Source organism: Magnolia sinica, chromosome 1 (genome assembly GCF_029962835.1).
Source record: "Magnolia sinica isolate HGM2019 chromosome 1, MsV1, whole genome shotgun sequence".
Lineage (NCBI taxonomy): Eukaryota > Viridiplantae > Streptophyta > Magnoliopsida > Magnoliales > Magnoliaceae > Magnolia > Magnolia sinica.
In genome coordinates, this window is record NC_080573.1 from 29612861 (window position 1) to 29632079 (window position 19219).

Sequence of the window (19219 nt, forward strand, 5' to 3'; positions counted from 1 at the left end):
CTGACAAAACAAATGGATGGATCGGATCTTACATATACATCATAGTGGACCCCATCTGTTCTTTGCAAGTGCACGGTGCTGTGCACTCCCCCGCCGCACCAAAACATCAAGGCAGCTTTGACTGCCTTAACTCGATCCGTCTCATGCAAGGAGATGGCGTCTTCACCGCTGGACCGCCGGACGATGATTGTGGGCCCCACCTATCATCCATTCGGATGATCTGGACCATTTATTGGAGTTCCACGGGCCCTCTAACCAAATCCTAGCTGACGGAATTTTAAGAGACATCTCGTATCGAATTTCAGCCATCCAAATGGGGGACGGACGGTAGTATGAAAAACTCTGTGGACCACATCGAATCCGATCCAAAACGGACCACGTCCGACTGGTTTTTCAACGTGAATCAAATGGTCCGAGTGGATTTCCATGAAGACACCGATAATGGGTCCACCGAACACCTCAGCGCAGCCCCTGCGTAGGTTTTACGCACGTCCGTGAAATCCGGCCGTTGTGGGCCATTACGCGTCCATGGTGGTGGTCGGATGCATGATCCGGACCGTCCAATATATTGAAAATGTGGCCATAACCCTGTCCATGACGTCGTTTTTGAGATATTTGGAAGAATAGCCGAGCAAACTCGATCCAAACGCAAGTCCTTTTTGCGTTTTCTTTTGCTGCGCACGCTGCTGCACCGCCTGTTGCTGCGTAAGAAGCTTTCTAGGAGCTTCTGCACCGACTCCAGCAACCACAACATTGCCCCTAATGCTTATATAAAAGAGAAGGATCCAAGAGGAGAGGGAGGGAGAAATCGAAGCTTGGCTTGGGCTGGACGTGGAGCACAGAGACAGAAAGTGGAGTTGTTTTATTTATTTATTTTTCTTTTTGTTTATGTTATTTTTGGAATTAGCCTAATCATGTGGCTAGGCTAAACCTCTTAGCTAAGGCTAAGAGGTGAAGCTTGTAGCGAGATGGGAGACTCCATTTTATGCTGGTAATTTAATTTAAATTTATAAAATGACTTTGATTTTAGTTTGATAATTAAGGGAATGCTTTTAGTTTTTAATGATCTGTTGTGACTGAAATTACAATGGGTCTGCAATGGCTTTGAGTATTTCTTTTTCCTTTTGATGTTTATGACGTCAGGAAGCCCTGTTGTTCACCATCGTCTCATGGGCATGGTCGGATGACGGTACCCTTCCTAACCTTCATGCATTGTTGATTGGTTGGTAATTAGTTTAATTTTGTTGTTTGCTTTGTCTCCTGGGCATGGTTTGGTAATGGAATCCATTCTAATTCATATACCTTTCATCTCGTGAAAACTAGATCAAGTAAGTTCAGTTTAATTTCCATGATTCTTGATGCAGGCATAAGATCTCCCTGATCTCTACAAGTGGATCCTCTGAATCCCTAGTTTCTTATCTTTGAGTTCTCTTAAGTTTTACATTAATATTTCACCATTACTCCTCAAATTATAATCAACTTAAATTCCGTTGTAGTCTAGTTCTAATTCTACCTAGTTTCAGACAACGTACAGGTTTCAGTCCCTTGGGATTCGACCTCGGTCTCACCGAGTTTATTACTACATCACAACCTTATACTTGGGGAGTGAACAAGTTTTTGGCGCCGTTGCCGGGGACTGACGGTTGTGATTCTCTGAAATTAATTAGGTTTAGAATTAGTTTAAGATTAGGATTTTATTAACTTTAGTTTTAGATTTTTATTTCTATTTGATTTCTAGAACTAACTTGTTTCCTGTTTTGTAGGACCCTGACATAAACTTCTAAATTGGTAATCCCTTTCTAATTCCTCTACTTTTTCTATTTTTAATTAGGATTTGAATTTTATAAATTTTCTAATTCTAGTATTTTCCTATTTTTAGGAAATAGTTTATTTTTAAAAACTTTCCTCTTTTGTTTTTAGAAACTAGGTTAGTTATTTCCCTTTTTAGAAATTCTTTCTAATTTTTAGGTTTAGATTTTCTATTTTAGAAACTTTCTAATTCTGGCTCTTTTAGAATCTAATTTTGTTTCCTAATTTATTTTTAGAATTTTTGTTTAGAAATTAACGTTCCTATTTTGTAGGCTTTTAAGATAGAAATTTCTAATTCGGTAAGCTCTTTCTCTACTTTCTATTTTTCAGATCTCTTTTAGGAACTTACTTTCTAGATTAAGACTTTCCTAATTTATTTTAGAAATTTTCACTTTTAGAAATCAGTTTACTGCTATCTTTCTTTTTAAGGATTTTTCTTCTCTTTTTAGAATCTAACTTATTTTGTTTTATTTTTCAGGTTTTTAACCTAGGGACTCCAATTTGGTAACTTCTTTCCAACCCTCTCTTTCTTTTTAGATTTGCTTTTCCTTTCTTAGGATTAGGCTTCGAATTTGATTGAGGGCTGCGAGTGTTTCATGCCTAAGTGGGCCCGTGACAACACTCGACGTCTCTTAACTGAAGGAGGATTGGTTGAGGGGTTGACTATCCATCGCAAGACTAGACACCACTCGAAATCCCCTGAGTTAATTGAAGTGATGGCTGAGAACCAACCTCTTCTACCTCAACCCAGGGTGGAGGACATTCAGGATGAGAATGAGGTGCATCAAGCACCCCCACCTTGTACTTTACGAGATTATTTACAACCAGCGGGGGTGAGTACGCCCTCATGCATGATTTTTCCTGAAAATACAGGACATATAGACATCAAGCCAGGGGTTATCCAACTCCTTCCTAAGTTCCATGGGCTTGAATCTGAAGAACCATATCTACATTTGAAAGAGTTCGATGAGATCATAGCCACCTTATATTTTCAAAATGTGTCTGAGAACACAGTCAGGCTGAGACTTTTTCCTTTTTCCTTAAAGGAGAAGGCTAAGACGTGGTTACATTCACTGCGTCCTAGATCCATTAGCACATGGAATGATATGCAGAGGAAATTTATAAAGAAATTTTTTCCACATCATAAAACGATTACCCTTAGAAAAGCAATTATGAACTTCACCCAAAAGGAGGATGAAACATTTTACCAATGTTGGGAAAGGTTCAAGGATTTGGTCGGTTCATGCCCACAACACGGCTTTGAAACGTGGCGCATTACAAATTTTTTCTACGATGGACTGACATCTTCCATGCGCCAAATGGTCGAGACAATGTGTAATGGAGAATTTATTAATAAAAATGTCGACGAGGTATGAGATTACCTCGATAGTCTTGCTGAAAAAACACAATCATGGGACTATTACCCAAAATCGAACACCACGTCTAGGACGACTCAATTAAAGGAGAAAGGTGGATTGTATCTCTTGAAAGAAGAGGATGATCTCAAGTATAAAGTGACTACGCTCATAAGAAAAGTTGAGGTCATGGAAGGAAAGAAGGATAAGGTTAATGAAAGTGTTTGCGGCATATGTGATTGCAACATTCATACAACTGAAATTTGTCCTACGATACCCGCCTTTCGAGAAGTATTGAATGAACAATCCAATGCCGTAAATAATTATCAAAGACCTTTCAATGGACCAACCTCTAATACGTACAATCCTAGTTGGAAAAATCATCCAAACTTTAGTTGGAGAAATGGACAAACTGCTACCCCTCAAGGTTTCTTCAATCAAAATCCAAATCAGGCGAACCTCAAGAAGAACCGGTTCAAAATTCCATGCAAGAGCTGGCCCATGCAATGCGAGACTTTATGCAAAAGATGGATTCACGTATGACGGTTATAGAAAAAGGGATGCTTCCTGCACAACTGCTCCCCAATCCTAAACCACAGTACGAGATAAGTAATCTCAGCTCTTCAAATCAAATGGAGCACGCTAAATCCATCACCACTCTTAGGAGTGGGAAGATCATTGATAAAACCCTTCCGGTTAGGCCCGAAAAGTCTCAAAAACCGGAAGAGGACAACAATGATGGATCTAGTGATGCCCCACAAAAATTAGAACCGGAACTTATAGAAAAGCCAGTTACTCCATTTTCCCAACGGTTGGTCGCTCCAAAACCTCTCTCTAACTCTCAGGATATCCTAGAGGTGTTGAAACAAGTGAAAGTCAACATTCCTCTACTTGATGTCGTAAAACAGATACCTTCATATGCTAAATTTCTGAAAGACTTATGCACGACCAAACGACGGCAGAGTATTCAAAAGAAGATCTTCTTGACCGAGAAAGTGAGTACCATCCTAAAGCAAGACGTGCCACAGAAATTCAAGGATCCCGGTAGCCCAACCATATCATGTGTAATCGGGGACCATCGAATTGATCATGCACTTCTTGACTTAGGAGCGAGCGTCAATCTGATTCCCTACTCGGTATACAAACAGTTAGGTTTGGATGAATTAAAACCCACCCTAACCACACTACAACTTGCTGATCGCTCTGTTCGTATACCAAGAGGGATAATTGAGGATGTGTTGGTCCAAGTTGATAGATTTTACTACCCTGTAGATTTTATCATCATGGACACCGAACCCATCAATAACATGAGTACTCAGATTCCCGTCATTCTTGGTCGCCCATTCCTTGCCACTTCAAACGCAATTATTAATTGCAAGAATTGTGTCATGACTATGTCCTTTGGAAATATGACATTGGAGTCAAACATCTTTTTCAATAACAGCAGAAACTTAGAAGATGATGACGATTTCCACGACATTATCATGATTGACTCTTTAGTGGAATATACAACACCTCTGACCCTCTAGAGACGTGCCTGGCTCACTCCCATGATTTTGATGATGACATGATTAGGGAGACGTGTGCCTTGCTTGATACTGCACTGGTACTTGAAGTTAATCGGTGGAGGCCACAATTTGAAGAGTTGCCCCAAACTGATGTAGTGCCTCTACCGTCTAACCTCAAGCCACCGAAGCTTGACCTAAAACCTTTGCCCTCTTATTTAAAATATGTCTATTTAGGTCAAGATGAGACACACCCGGTGGTGATCTCTGCCCACCTGGAGAAAGAACAGAAGAGTATGCTCATATCTACTCTCATTGAGCATAAGGGAGCCCTTGGATGGACGATAACAGACCTCAAGGGAATCAACCCCTCGATTTGTACTCACCGCATTTATCTTGATGATAATGCGAAAACCGCTCAGCAATCACAACGTAGACTAAATCCAAACATGAGGGAAGTGGTTAAGGCCGAGGTTCTTAAACTATTGGATGTGGGTATCATATACCCCATATCCGATAGTCAATGGGTGAGTCCAACTCAGGTAGTTCCTAAGAAGTCCGGGATCACCATCGTAGCCAATGCCAATAATGAACTCGTGCCAATTAGAGTTACTACTGGTTGGGGAATGTGCATTGACTATAGGAAGCTGAATGCCGTCACGAGGAAGGACCACTTTCCTTTGCCCTTCATTAATCAAATCTTGGAAAGGCTAGCTGGTCATTCCTTTTACTGTTTCCTTGACGGGTATTTGGGCTACAATCAGATTGAAATCACTCCTGAGGATTAGGAAAAGACCACATTTACATGTCCCTACGGCACATTTGCCTACAAAAGGATGCCATTCGGATTATGTAATGCCCCTGCCACCTTTCAGCGTTGTATGACGAGTATCTTTTCTGACATGGTGGGAAAATATCTAGAGGTCTTCATGGACAATTTCTCTGTTTTCGGTTCATCTTTCAGCAAGTGTTTAGAAAGTCTTAAATGTGTGCTAAAAAGATGTGAAGAGAAGAACTTGGTACTCAATTGGGAGAAGTGTCATTTCATAGTTCATAAGGGAATTGTCCTTGGACATATTATCTCGTCCAAAGGAATCAAGGTGGATAAGGCAAAAATTGATCTTATCTCTAACCTATCTCCACCCAAGAATATTAGAGAGGTGCGATCCTTCTTAGGACACGTAGGATTTTACACGCGATTCATAAAGGACTTTAGTCTCCTCTCTCGTCCTTTATGTGATCTACTTTAAAAGGATGCACCATACGAGTGGACTGAGCCATGTCAGGAAGCTTTCACCAATCTTAAAGGCATGTTGACTAGTGCACCCATCATACAACCACCCGACTGGAGCATTCCTTTTGAACTTATGTGCGACGCTTCTGATTATGCTCTTGGAGCGGTTCTAGGTCAGAGAAAAGATAAGAGGCCCTACGTCATTGATTACACGAGTAGGACTTTAAATCCTGCCCAAGTGAACTACTCGACTACGGAAAAGGAACTCTTAGTCGTAGTGTTCGCCTTGGACAAATTTAGGTCCTACTTGATCGGATCCAAGATCATTATCTACACAGACCATGCGGCACTTAAGTATCTTCTTTCTAAGAATGATTCTAAGCCCCGCCTGATACAATGGATCCTCCTACTCCAGGAATTTGATCGAGAAATAAAAGATAAAAAGGGAGTAGAGAATGTAATGGCTGACCATCTTTCTCGCCTTAATCCCTCTGATTCCCTTGAAACAACACATATCAATGACATGTTCCCTGATGAACAATTGTTCAGAGTCTCTCATTCACCTTGGTTCGCTGATATTGCTAATTATCTTGCCACAGGTTCCATACCGACACATTGGACTGTGCAAGATAAGAAGAAATTTTTCACCAAGGTACGTAACTTTTTCTGGGATGATACTTATTTGTTTAAATATTGCCCAGACAAAATCCTGAGGAGATGTGTGCCAGACGATGAGCATCATAGTGTCATCTCCTTTTGTCACTCACAGGCCTGTGGTGGTCACTTTTCTGCTAAAAAGACCACGGCTAAGATTTTGTAGTGTGGCTTTTACTGGCCCACTATGTTCAGGGACACTCATGAGTTTTACAAATCTTGTGAGCATTGCCAGAAATTGGGAGCGTTGTCCCGTCGAAATATGATGCCCTTGAATCCCATTCTTATCATCGAGGCATTTGATTGCTGGGGCATTGATTTCATAGGACCATTCCCCCAATCTTTTGAAAATCTATATATTTTGCTCGCTGTAGACTATATCACTAAATGGGTTGAAGCGATTCCGTGTCAGAATAATGACCATCGCACGGTCATTAAATTTCTAAAAGAGAACATCCTTTCCCGATTCGGAATGCCTCGTGCTATCATTAGTGATGGGGGCTCACACTTTTGTAATAGGTCATTCGAGAGTTTAATGAAGAAATATGATATCTCTCATAGGGTGAGCACCCCATATCACCCACAGACAATTGGGCAAGTTGAGATTTTCAATAGGGAGATCAAACACATTTTGGAGAAAATGGTTAACCCTGACCGTAAGGATTGGTCAATCCGATTGACTGATGCCTTATGGGCTTACCGTACTGCGTTTAAAACCCCTATTGGAATGTCTCCCTTTAGACTTGTCTTTGGGAAGGCTTGCCACTTGCCTGTGGAGTTGGAACATAGAGCCTACTGGGCAATAAAAAATTTGAATTTTAATCTGGACAATGCTGGCTTGCTACGCAAACTTCAGTTGAATGAACTCGAAGAAATCCGGAACGATGCATACGAGAACTCGAGAATTTATAAGGACAGAATGGAGTTTCATGACCAACATATTCTATGGAAATCATTCACACCTGGTCAGAAAATCCTTTTATATAATTCTCGATTACATCTCTTTCCAGGTAAGCTTCGATCTCGTTAGACTGGCCCTTACATTGTGGTTATTGCGTATCTTCATGGGGCCGTTGAGATAAGAGACACTGACAATAGCAAGGAGTTTAAAGTAAATGGACATCGCTTAAAGCCATTTGTCGAGAAATTTAATTCAGAAGACATGTCCATACCTCTGACTGATCCTGTTTACCAGGATTGATCTCCTAGTCTGATGGAGGTATAGGTAGGTTTCCTGTGTTCATAGGACTAGGATAGTTTCCTTCATGCTGTTTTAGGATAGACGGTAAACTTAGCGCTCCTGGGAGCCAACCTAGATTTTCATTCCGTTTCATTTTCCTAGTTAGTTAGTTCAATGTTTGTGGGTAACATCGCTGCAAACCTTCACGAGACTATAACTCGTCCACTAGGGGTAACCTGGGGGTTTAAAGGCTTGTTGCATACGCTAAATGCAATCGAGAGCACCTGCGAAAGTGGTGTAGGTAGAATTTTATTTTTGTTATATTTATTTTACTTTTGTTGGTTTCTCTCTTGTGCTGACCCTCTCTTACGTAGATATTTTTGGAAAGCCTCTTGATTCTTTCGTACAGGTACTATCTTTCCATCACTCCTCTTATATTTTCGTTGTCCCATGTGCACTGCATGCTTATTTCTTTTACATTGAGGACAATGTAGATTTTAGGTTGGGGGTGTGAGATTAGGTTTCTTAATCAGTGTTTTCTTGGTCTTGAGCAAAAATTGTGAAAATTTTTAATTTTTTTAGAATTTCTTGTGAATTTCAAGATACGTAATGTTGGTAATTTTTTACTCTTGGACTCAGTATCTTTTAGATTTCAAAATTAAGTTTGAATTGTCAATCCATGATTAGAAGTTTAAAATATTGATTGAATCATGATTTCACAAAACACATCTCGCTTGCACATTAAGGGTTCAGTTCGATATCGAAGGATTAACTTGGTAATCACTAAACATGAAAGGAACCAACTTGAGAAAATTGAATGGATTGGGCGAACAGTCTTTACCATAGATTTGCTCCCTATAGGTGAGGATTCGATTTCCCATGGATGATATTTGAAAAAAAGTTGGGTGTACAATCTTTACCTTAGGTTTGCTCCCTATAGGTAAGGATTTGATTCCCCTTCTTGGCGTTACTTTTAATGAAAAAATCAAAAATTAAAAGAATAAAAAGATTATGTGTGAGGCAAGTTTTGGTTATTGTGAATTCTCTTATTTATTACCAATGATATCCTTAAATAGAGAGGTGAATCTTAATGTTGATAAGTCGAGATTAGACTATACATCCATGGAATTCAATGTTAGAATTGTTCTAATTGACGGAATAATACTTTGAACTTAATTATGAAGTTTACCATGCGCCTGAGCCTAGGAGAAAGTAATACCTAACATTCATGAATCTTAGGATTCTCCTATCTGGATTATTCTGCAAAAATCACTCGAGTTTATAGAAATTGTTCTGTAATTCTCAACTTACTTTTCGCACATTTTGCTCGGGACTAGAAAAATGCTGGTTGGGGGTTGTGTTGAAGGTCAAATATTGCATATTAGACCCCAATTATTGCTTGGATTTACGAACATGATACCGTTTAATGGCCCGCTTTAATCATGTTTGTGATGTAGAGTGTATTTATGAGCATGGACTGAAAAGGAAGCTTAAAGCATGGATTTAACGCTCTGATGGCACTAAAGGCAAGGGACGGACCCCAGGGGAGCAAGATCAACAGATTTACATGCCAGAGATCCGAGAAAATCGAGAAACTGAAGCTCAAGTGGCTCGAAATTGGTCCAGAATGCAAGATCACAGGGTTCTCACCATTCATTTAGCTCGAAAGTTTATATCTGACCTGAGGAACCCAAATTAACCGTACACGTCAAATTTCAGTCATTCGATCCTTGTGGAAGTGGCCCAACGGACAGATCAGCCCATAAAACTCTGATTTAGGGCCCACCTGATATCTGGATATGCCTCAATCTTGGGCTCAACTCATTAAATGAGCTGACAAAACAAATGGATGGATCGGATCTTACATATACATCATAGTGGACTCCATCTGTTCTTTGCAAGTGCACGGTGCTGTGCACTCCCACGCCGCACCAAAACATCAAGGCAGCTTTGACTGCCTTAACTCGATCCGTCTCATGCAAGGAGATGGCGTCTTCACCGCTGGACCACCGGACGATGATTGTGGGCCCCACCTATCATCCATTCGGATGATCTGGACCGTCTATTGGAGTTCCACGGGCCCTCTAACCAAATCCTAGTTGACGGAATTTTAAGAGCTCGTATCGGATTTCAGCCATCGAAACGGGGGACGGACGGTAGTATGAAAAAATATGTGGGCCACATCGAATCCGATCCAAAACGGACCACGTCCGACTAGTTTTTCGACGTGAATCAAATGGTCCAAGTGGATTTCCATGGAGACACCGACAATGGGTCCACCGAACACCTCAGCGCAGCCCCTGCGTAGGTTTTATGCACGTCCGTGAAATCCGGCCGATGTGGGCCATTGTGCGTCCATGGTGGTGGTCGGATGCATGATCCAGACCGTCCAATATATTGAAAATGTGGCCCTAACCCTGTCCATGACGTCGTTTTTGAGATATTTGGAAGAATAGCCGAGCAAACTCAATCCAAACGCAAGTCCTTTTTACATTTTCTTTTGCTGCGCACGCTGCTGCACCGCCTGTTGCTGCGTAAGAAGCTTTCTAGGAGCTTCTGCACCGACTCCAGCAGCCACAACATTGCCCCTAATGCTTATATAAAAGAGAAGGATCCAAGAGGAGAGGGAGGGAGAAATCGAAGCTTGGCTTGGGCTAGACGTGGAGCACAGAGACAGAAAGTGGAGTTGTTTTATTTATTTATTTTTCTTTTTATTTATGTTATTTTTGAAATTAGCCTAATCATGTGGCTAGGCTAAACCTCTTAGCTAAAGCTAAGAGGTAAAGCTTGTAGCGAGATGGGAGACTCCATTTTATGCTGGTAATTTAATTTAAATTTATAAACTGACTTTGATTTTAGTTTGATAATTAAGGGAATGCTTTTAGTTTTTAATGATCTGTTGTGACTGAAATTACAACAGGTCTGCAATGGCTTTGAGTATTTCTTTTTCCTTTTGATGTTTATGACGTCAGGAAGCCCTGTTGTTCACCATCGTCTCATGGGCATGGTCGGATGACGGTACCCTTCCTAACCTTCATGCATTGTTGATTGGTTGGTAATTAGTTTAATTTTGTTGTTTGCTTTGTCTCCTGGGCATGGTTTGGTAATGGAATCCATTCTAATTCATATACCTTTCATCTCGTGAAAACTAGATCAAGTAAGTTCAGTTTAATTTCCATGATTCTTGATGCAAGCATAAGATCTCCCTGATCTCTACAAGTGGATCCTCTGAATCCCTAGTTTCTTATCTTTGATTTCTCTTAAGTTTTACATTAATATTTCACCATTACTCCTCAAATTATAATCAACTTAAATTCCGTTGTAGTCTAGTTCTAATTCTACCTAGTTTCAGACAACGTACAGGTTTCAGTCCCTTGGGATTCGACCTCGGTCTCACCGAGTTTATTACTACATCACAACCCTATACTTGGGGAGTGAACAAGGTTACTATCCAAAAAGGGTTGAGGTTGGCATTCAATACATAAGGGTCGAGATTGGTAGGTGTGAAGAGTCAATGTTGATAACTAGGAAAGTTGACAATCTCGACCCTTACCATTTGATAACCACGGCCCTTCACATTATTTGACAACCTCGACCTGTAACATTGACAACCACGACCCTTCACGTAGTTTAACAACATCGACCCTTAACAGATGACAACATAGACCCTTCACATTTTATAACCTCGACCCTTTATATTTGTCAATTTATACCATTTATGTTATAAACATAATAATACACCATTCATTTTTTGTTACAGGTTAACTCATATAAGAAGATTATATCTCGCTGGCCTATCCTATGTTATTATGATGGGGAGGGTGTATACGAAAATTGCAGTTTTTCGTACGTGAGTGGGGACTCGAAAAGAGTTGTTGTGAGGGATGATATTATGTATCAAGAGCTCCTAAATAAAACACATCAGATTACGAAGACAACATCAAATAAATTTAATTTGAGAATGAAGGTTGTGTACGATGAGGCAGTAAGTGAATTACTCCTTCCACATATAATCAAATATAATGAAGATCTCATCGCATATATGATCTTTTGTAGACAGAGTTTACCTACTCAGATACCAATATATATATATATATATATATATATATATATATATATATATATATATATATATATATATATATATATATATAAAGTGAAGCATACACCTCTTATACAAAGCAATGAGTACGTACTCTCCATTACATTCAAACATATTGTCTCCTGATATACAGCCTACAAGCAATGATACTTGTCATAATCCATTATCAATCCTAAATATTGAATATTTATTCTCTTAATTGAGTAGTTTCAAATGTATTCAAGTACTAAATTGATTCTCTAACATATGTTTTCTACATGTAAGGTAAGTCGAAAACCAAATATAAAATCATGCTTAAGAAGGATGAATTAGAGCTCAAAGAATGATTAAGTGGGGGATTGAATGTTTGGAGAATATTTTAAAAAATTCAAGTGCCAAATATCCAAGAAAACTAAGTATCAAAGATGAGAAAGAGTTTGAAAAATCACACAATCAAGTAACGAAAATAACAGACTGTTCAGTCCCACTTAATGTAGGTTTTGTACGACTGAAAGTGTCAAAAACAGTCCAGTAAGAAATAGTGATTTTCAGTGTAAATTCGGCTCGACTGTTAGGTGAGACCAAAGTGATGTTTAGTTTCATCGAAGTTATGTTCAGTGCATCCTAAAGGACACAGAAAGTTTAGACATATTTCAAAGAAATTCAGCTGTAACCAAGATTTAATTCGTCTCGACTTCGGTGCAACCGAAGCCTCACTAACAAAAATGCATAAATTTAAAATCAGTTCAAAGTTGGTGCAATTTTTTTCCTATTTTAAATGAGTATTTTAGGTTATTCTAAGTACGAATTAGGGCTTAGGAGAGAGTAAGGGGTGGTGGAGTTTTTATGAAACCGTCATTCCTCTTTAATCCTTCGGTTCTAGTTTGTTTCATTATGCTTTTCTTTTGTTTTTGTTTAAGATGTTAATCATGCTTGGCTAATCTCTTAGCTAAGGTTAAGGGATGAACCTTTTGATAGATATTTAATCTTTTATTCATTTTCAATTTAAATTATTAGTTTTATATATTGAATTATGATTGAATGTAATTGAATTCATAAATTGGAGAAGGACTCAATCTGTAAACTTGATTGATTCACTGTGGCTTCCAAGTACAGTGGATGTTTTTGATTCCCTGTGATTGAATACCTAGATTTTCATGATAAATCAAACCTATTGCGATTCAAATCTATGTTGGATGCCATGATTGATATTATTGCGTTATCTTTCGACTAGAATGAATTGCAATGCAGTTCTAGTTGAGTTATCTAATTGAGAAGATGAATTAAGTTCAAGTTCTATTGATTGGGGATTCCTGGATCCTTTGTCATTTTAATTGTTTTAAACCACTCCTACTTCGCTTGATTAAAAACTAAGATAACTCGATTTGTTTTAAGTGTGTTCTCACCAATTTTTCTATGGATCGATCGGTCTCACCAAGTTAAAACTACATCGCAGCCCTACACTTGGAGTTGTCAACTCTTAGGGCGTGTTTGGGCGGTGGGATTAGGAGGGATTAGGTGGGATGGGATTTAAAAAAACATAATTATTACCCATAGCAAGGATTGTCCCCTGTTGCCATGGGATAAGATTAATGCCATGCTTTGTTGGTAATACGGTGGTACATTAAATGGATATACCCACCATCATTTAAAATTACTGAGAATAACACACATGTGTTATATCTAAACCGTTCATTTGTTTTGTAACCTCATTTTATGGCATGGGCCTATAAATGAGGTAGATCCAAAACTTATGTGGCCCCAAAGAAGTTTTTAACGGTAAGTATTCAATTCCCGTTGCTTTCTATGGTGGGGTCCACTTGAGCTTTAGATTTACCTGATTTTTTGGTCCATGCTCTAAAATAATCTCAAAAAATGGGTGGACGGTGTGGATATAGCCCACACATCATGGTGGGACCTACACAACTTGCTAACATTGAGTAAAATTGGCACGTGACCCAATGCAATTCCATCTAATCTAATTCCAAGCTTTTCCATTCTTCCCAAACATGGAGTGGAATTGGCACAAGACCAGATGAATCCCATCCCATCTAATCCCTTCTAATCCCACTGCCCAAACACGCCCTTAAGTTCGATTAAGTTTTTGACGACATTATTAGTGATAATTGTGCTGAGAATACTTAGGTTTATATTAGTTTTTTTTTTTTTTTTCCAGTTCTAAGTTAAGGTTTTAAAACTTAGGGTTTAGTTTCTGAATTCTTAGTTAGGTTTTTATAGAATTTTTATTATATACAACACTAACAATTTTGGTTCCCATTTTGTAGAACTCTCTAACACTAGTTTTTCTAAACCAGTAGCTTCGTTCTCTTCTTGTTCTAATTGTTTCCAAGATTTTTTAATTACTTTTTAGTTAGTTCAATTACTTTAGAAGTTAATTTCTCATTGTAGGATTTAATTTTTAGCTTTAGGTTTACAAGTTAGTTTCTGTGCGTGGTTCATGCCCAAGTGGGTAAGAGATCATATACAACAACTTTTAAGTGAATGATATTTAGTTGATCGGTTCTCCATTCACCATTAAATTAGAAAATATTTGAGCACTCCTTAACCATCTTAAACTATGACTGTGAATGCTCAAAACATACCCGAGCATGTACTACACTTCGATGAAAATGTTGATGTTGAACTTAACATGTCATTGATTAGGACAGTGCGTGATGAGAATGAGTCACATTACATTCCCCTGGTTAGAACTTTGAGAGACTACTAACAACCGACAAGAACAACCACACCATCTTGCATGATTTTCTCAGTTAATGTAGATAATCTGGATTTCAAACTAGGGGTGATTCAAGTCTTTCCTAAATTTCATGGACTTAATTTAGAAAGTCCATATCTACATATCAAGGAATTTGACAAGATTGTAGCAGCCTTGCATTACAATAATGTCTTTCAAGATGTCATTAGACTCAAGTTGCTTCCCTTCTTTTCAAAGGAGAGAGCTAAGTCATGGCTTCATTCGCTGAGACTGCGCTTGATAGGCACATGGGATGAGATGACCCAGGAGTTTCTTTAAAAGTTCTTCCCAGTTCATAAAACCAACATTTTAAAGCATGCCAGCATGGAATTTCCCCAAAAGGAAGATGAGACATATTTTCAATGTTGGGAGAGATTCAAGGAACTCTTACTCGCATACCTGCACCGTGGTTATGAAATTTAGTGAGTAATTAGTTTCTTCTATGATGGACTGAACTTGAATATGCGCCAATTTGTTGAGATGATATGCAATGGCGAGTTCATGACTAAAGATCCAAAAGAGGCATGGGATTACATTGATAGGTTGGCTAAAAACGCACAATTATGGGACAACACTAACAAATTAAGTAATTCCAAACCTACGCGTAAAGATAAAAGGGTAATATACGTCCTTAAGGAGAAGAAAAATGTAAATGCTAAGATTGCAGGTCTCACTTGAAAAGTTGAGGCCATAGAACTAAGGAAGGTGAAAGCAATTTAATCCACTAATGCGATTGTTGAGAGTGTTTGTGGCATATGTGAGAGCAATGCATACCTTAAAGAGAATTATCCCACAATCCCAACAATCTAAGATGTGTCGCAAGCTCAAATAAATGCCATGAATGCATATTATTGAAGACTCGGTTATTCGAGACATTTAAGATGAAAGATTAGGTGGCTACAAAAAGAATTCTCAACATCGACTTACACAGAAACAAGAAAAGGAGCAGGCTATGGTTATTTCAAAAAGAGTATCTTAAAAAGTTCTTGGTTAAATTTGAATTTTTCTTTCCTTATCACGTTGTGTAACTCCATCAAAGGTTGCTTCTGCGTTGTCCACAAGTCGTGTTAGAGCTTGTTGCATCCCCTACCATTCTATCAATCCAGAATTTCATTTTCGAGAATTGATTCCCTACAGGCTGTACATCAAGTGGACTAATCAACAAAAAAAATTAATCAGGCCTTTTTTGCTTCCTAGATCAGACATACTGCCCGTCTAATCAGGCACTCAACTTTTGGGCATGATTATTTGGGAGCGCCCTTGCCTCCCCTAAGATGGTGCAGCCCTTACTGTGGGCCCCGCCTTGATGCATGTACTCGATATCTACGCCGTGCATCCCTTTTGCCGGATCATTTTAGAGCATGATTCCGAAAATAAGGGAGATCCAATTCTTAAGTGGACCATATCATACAAAACAGTGGTGATCAACCATTAATGTGCCACAAAAGTTTTGGATCAAGCTGATATTTGTTTCAACCCTTTATCCAGGTTGATGCGACCTTATCAACATGTTGGATTGCAGATAAATATTACAGAAACTTATGATAGGCCACAGGAAGTTTTTTATGGTAGGTATTCAATCACTACTGTTTTCTATAGTATGGTCCACCTGAGATTTGGATCTTCAGTTTTGGGCTCATGCCCTAAAATGATCTCACAAAACAGATGAACTGTGTGGATATAAAATACATACATCAAGGGGCCCCACGGTAAGGGCCGCAGTCACCTAATCAGAAATTGCATTACAGTGCAGAGAGCGGATTAAGCCTAACCAGGGTAACACCGTAGTGTGTGTTGGTCTAACGGTGGGGGCCACCTTGATGTATGTGTTGTACATCCGTGCCGTTCATCAATTTTTCCACTTGTCCCGAAAAATTAAGTAGATTCAAACCTCAAGTGTATCACACAGCAGGGATTGAATGCCCACCAAAGTATCTCGCGGGCCAGAAACATTAAGGTGGGCCCTAGAAGTTTTTTAATATTGTGCATTCAATGACCACTGTTTCCTGTGTGGTGGTCCACTTGAGATTTGGATATGCTTCATTTATGAGACCATGCCCTAAAAGAATATGGAAAAACAGAGCCATATACACTTAATCCGGTCTCCTAATCCCAACTCATAAATAAAATCATTGGATAATAGTTATAAATAAATTCGGTGTTCACATAATCTAATTTGAGTACCGCGCAATTTCTAAATGCCTGCCTGCATATCATCTTTCTAGGCAGAGTATCAAAGTCTTTCGCACCAACCATTTGCTAGGCTACTTAGCCCAAGATCATTGTCTAGGCCAAGGCCACACTGTCACTTAGCACAAGAAACTAGAGGATCATTGCCTAGGCTAAGGACACAGTGTCATGTTGAAGCCCATCACAAGCCCATTAGCCTTGATGAGCTTCTGGAACAAGCTTACTCGACCCCACTCACTCCCAAATTACCATAGCACTTTCCAATGGAAAATCGATGACCGTCATTTCATTTTTAGTAAGGATGGTTAAATAAACATAGGTTTTGTGATCCCAGAAAGGATGGCCATCCAGAGCCCTGGAACAGATTAAATCAGCAGCCCTCAATCACAAGGCCTGTGGCCTGTACAATGGACTCTTTTTAACTTTCAGAGATGAGGCCAGCATATATCATTATGCCCAAACAGGCCAGGCATGAAAGTCCACAATGGGCGGACCCAGAACACTAACAACTCTATTGGTTCCAAACCAGATATGCAAGTGCTAGCTCACAAAGGTGCATGATAGTTCTAACAAGTTGAACCCAGGTTTTTGAATGGTTTTTACACTCACGGGCTGTTCGACCAATGTGAATCGGATTGTTGGAGGACCACGTTGCAATCCAACCAGCTTCCTCGAATCTTTTATCCAGAGAAACCCAAAGCAGTTTCCAGTCTGCTAGGGGGATCCATGGTTCACCATTCCAGATTTCTAGACCATTGGTCTTTCAAAATTCACCGTGGATGGTCCATAGCACAATAAGATATCTCCACATTGACAATCCTAGCCATTCTTCGGTGCATCCCCCTGGCTGTGTGAACCATCACGAGGGGATATCTCTGGAGCATGGTCTATCCACATTGTGGTCCAATGGACCGAAGCAGAAGTGGACCTGATGAGGTCGAACACTATCTTCCTCTAATTATAAGTACCCTTGAATCCACAAGAGAAGTTTCTCGCATCCGTGAGAGAAATAATGAAAAAGTTAGAGAATTTTATTAATGGCTATCAAAATAAATGAGTTTGCATCAATAAATAATCCTAAAGAAATGCTGAGACGCAATTAGACGACACCTAAACAAATAAGGAAATAAAAACTAAAAAATGCACAAATTTCCACATTCTGTCTCGATCGGAAGGGGGCGGCAACATCCAGAGACAAATCCATAAAATTGAATTTGTTCCAATCGATCAACCCAACCTGTTGATCGATCGAACTGGGCAAAAAAGTGCCTAGCAAGCTTTTCATCTAAATTTGAATTTCCATCTATCAATTGATCTGACCGATCGCTCAATCAATTGACTCAACGAGTTGACTCGATCAACCTGGATCAATCAAACTATGCAGAAGTTTGTTGATTTCCTTCTTGGACTTCTGGTCCACTTATGATAGGCGCATGTTTGCTTCACATCCTACATCACCAATAGTCCTGGTCACTCAAACCAGTGGTCATACTTGCAGAGACTGGAAGCCCAAGTCCGACATCAAGGATCACATATATTAGAACAGGGAAAAAATCTTAGATGTGGACCTGACGAACCGCAATCAGGAAATATAAATAAAAATAATATGGAACTCGTAGCTAGCTTGCGTGGGAGTAGGCTTGATTGTCAAAGATTAAGAAACACACCTTTACATGCAGAACGTGTTAGAACACCAGGGTGGTGCATTAGGTGGCTACCAAATGAACATACAGTAAAACCAGGCAATGTGTGGCCCATCTGATGAGCGGACCACCCCAGCTTTTACATATGTCCATTTAGGCATCAGACAGACTACAACTGGAGAAAAGGGAGCACTTGTCGGCAGCCCATGACCCAAAAGCGGTACTGACCGATGGTGGTTAGTTGAGCTCCAGTAGGCAGTCAGTCCCTTCTCAGGAAGCTGCTCCAGTTGGTAGAACAGTATATGAGAAACCACAGCTCTTCTTCTGTGAAGAGTGGAAGCAAGAAAACTCCCTGCACCAGCAAGAGCTTTACTAACAGCAATAATGTTACATATGTATCCTCAAATGAGCTTCTGATATAATTCCCAGTTCACTGATGTGTAAATCTTCCACAAGTCATCTCACCAAGATTCGCTAAATCTTCAACAAACCTGAAAAGAATCCCTATGAGGTGAGATTGGGCATGGCCTACCAGAAATCAGCTATCACCAGGCCGGCATGGGCCAGAATCGTGCACAGGTCCTGGCTCCAGCTGATGGGATATCATTCAAAGAAGTCATGAGATGCGTTTTTCTAATCTGAGGACAATTTATTCGGGTCAGGACTGGTGATTGACTGTGGGTTATTGTCTGCAGGTGCTTCCTTGTTTTGATCTTTGTCGCCCTTGCCATTAAGAAATCGGCCCCCACATCCTCTAGCTCTCTTCAAAGCATGTAAGTGTCGAGATTCGTGCATATAGGGCTGTACAAACAC

General features: G+C 39.6%; 1 protein-coding gene and 1 non-coding gene across 4 annotated transcripts in view; both read right to left on the reverse strand.

Annotated features, from left to right (window-relative positions):
• Positions 1-2963: 2963 nt before the first annotated feature.
• On the reverse strand, positions 2964-3070 carry LOC131222639 (small nucleolar RNA R71). Its single transcript, XR_009160134.1, has one exon. It is a non-coding gene; the product is annotated as a small nucleolar RNA R71 (small nucleolar RNA).
• Positions 3071-18383: 15313 nt separating this feature from the next.
• Positions 18384-19219, reverse strand: part of LOC131243732 (nuclear transcription factor Y subunit A-7) — a 37413-nt gene continuing 36577 nt past the window's right edge. The window contains exon 6 of one of the 3 annotated variants that reach the window (XM_058243278.1): positions 18384-18897. In XM_058243278.1, coding sequence (XP_058099261.1) covers positions 18889-18897 — 9 coding nt within the window. In that variant the 3' untranslated portion in view covers positions 18384-18888. Of the gene's footprint in view, positions 19208-19219 lie in introns of all 3 variants that reach the window. The other 2 variants (XM_058243269.1, XR_009170181.1) reach the window with 2 other exon arrangements.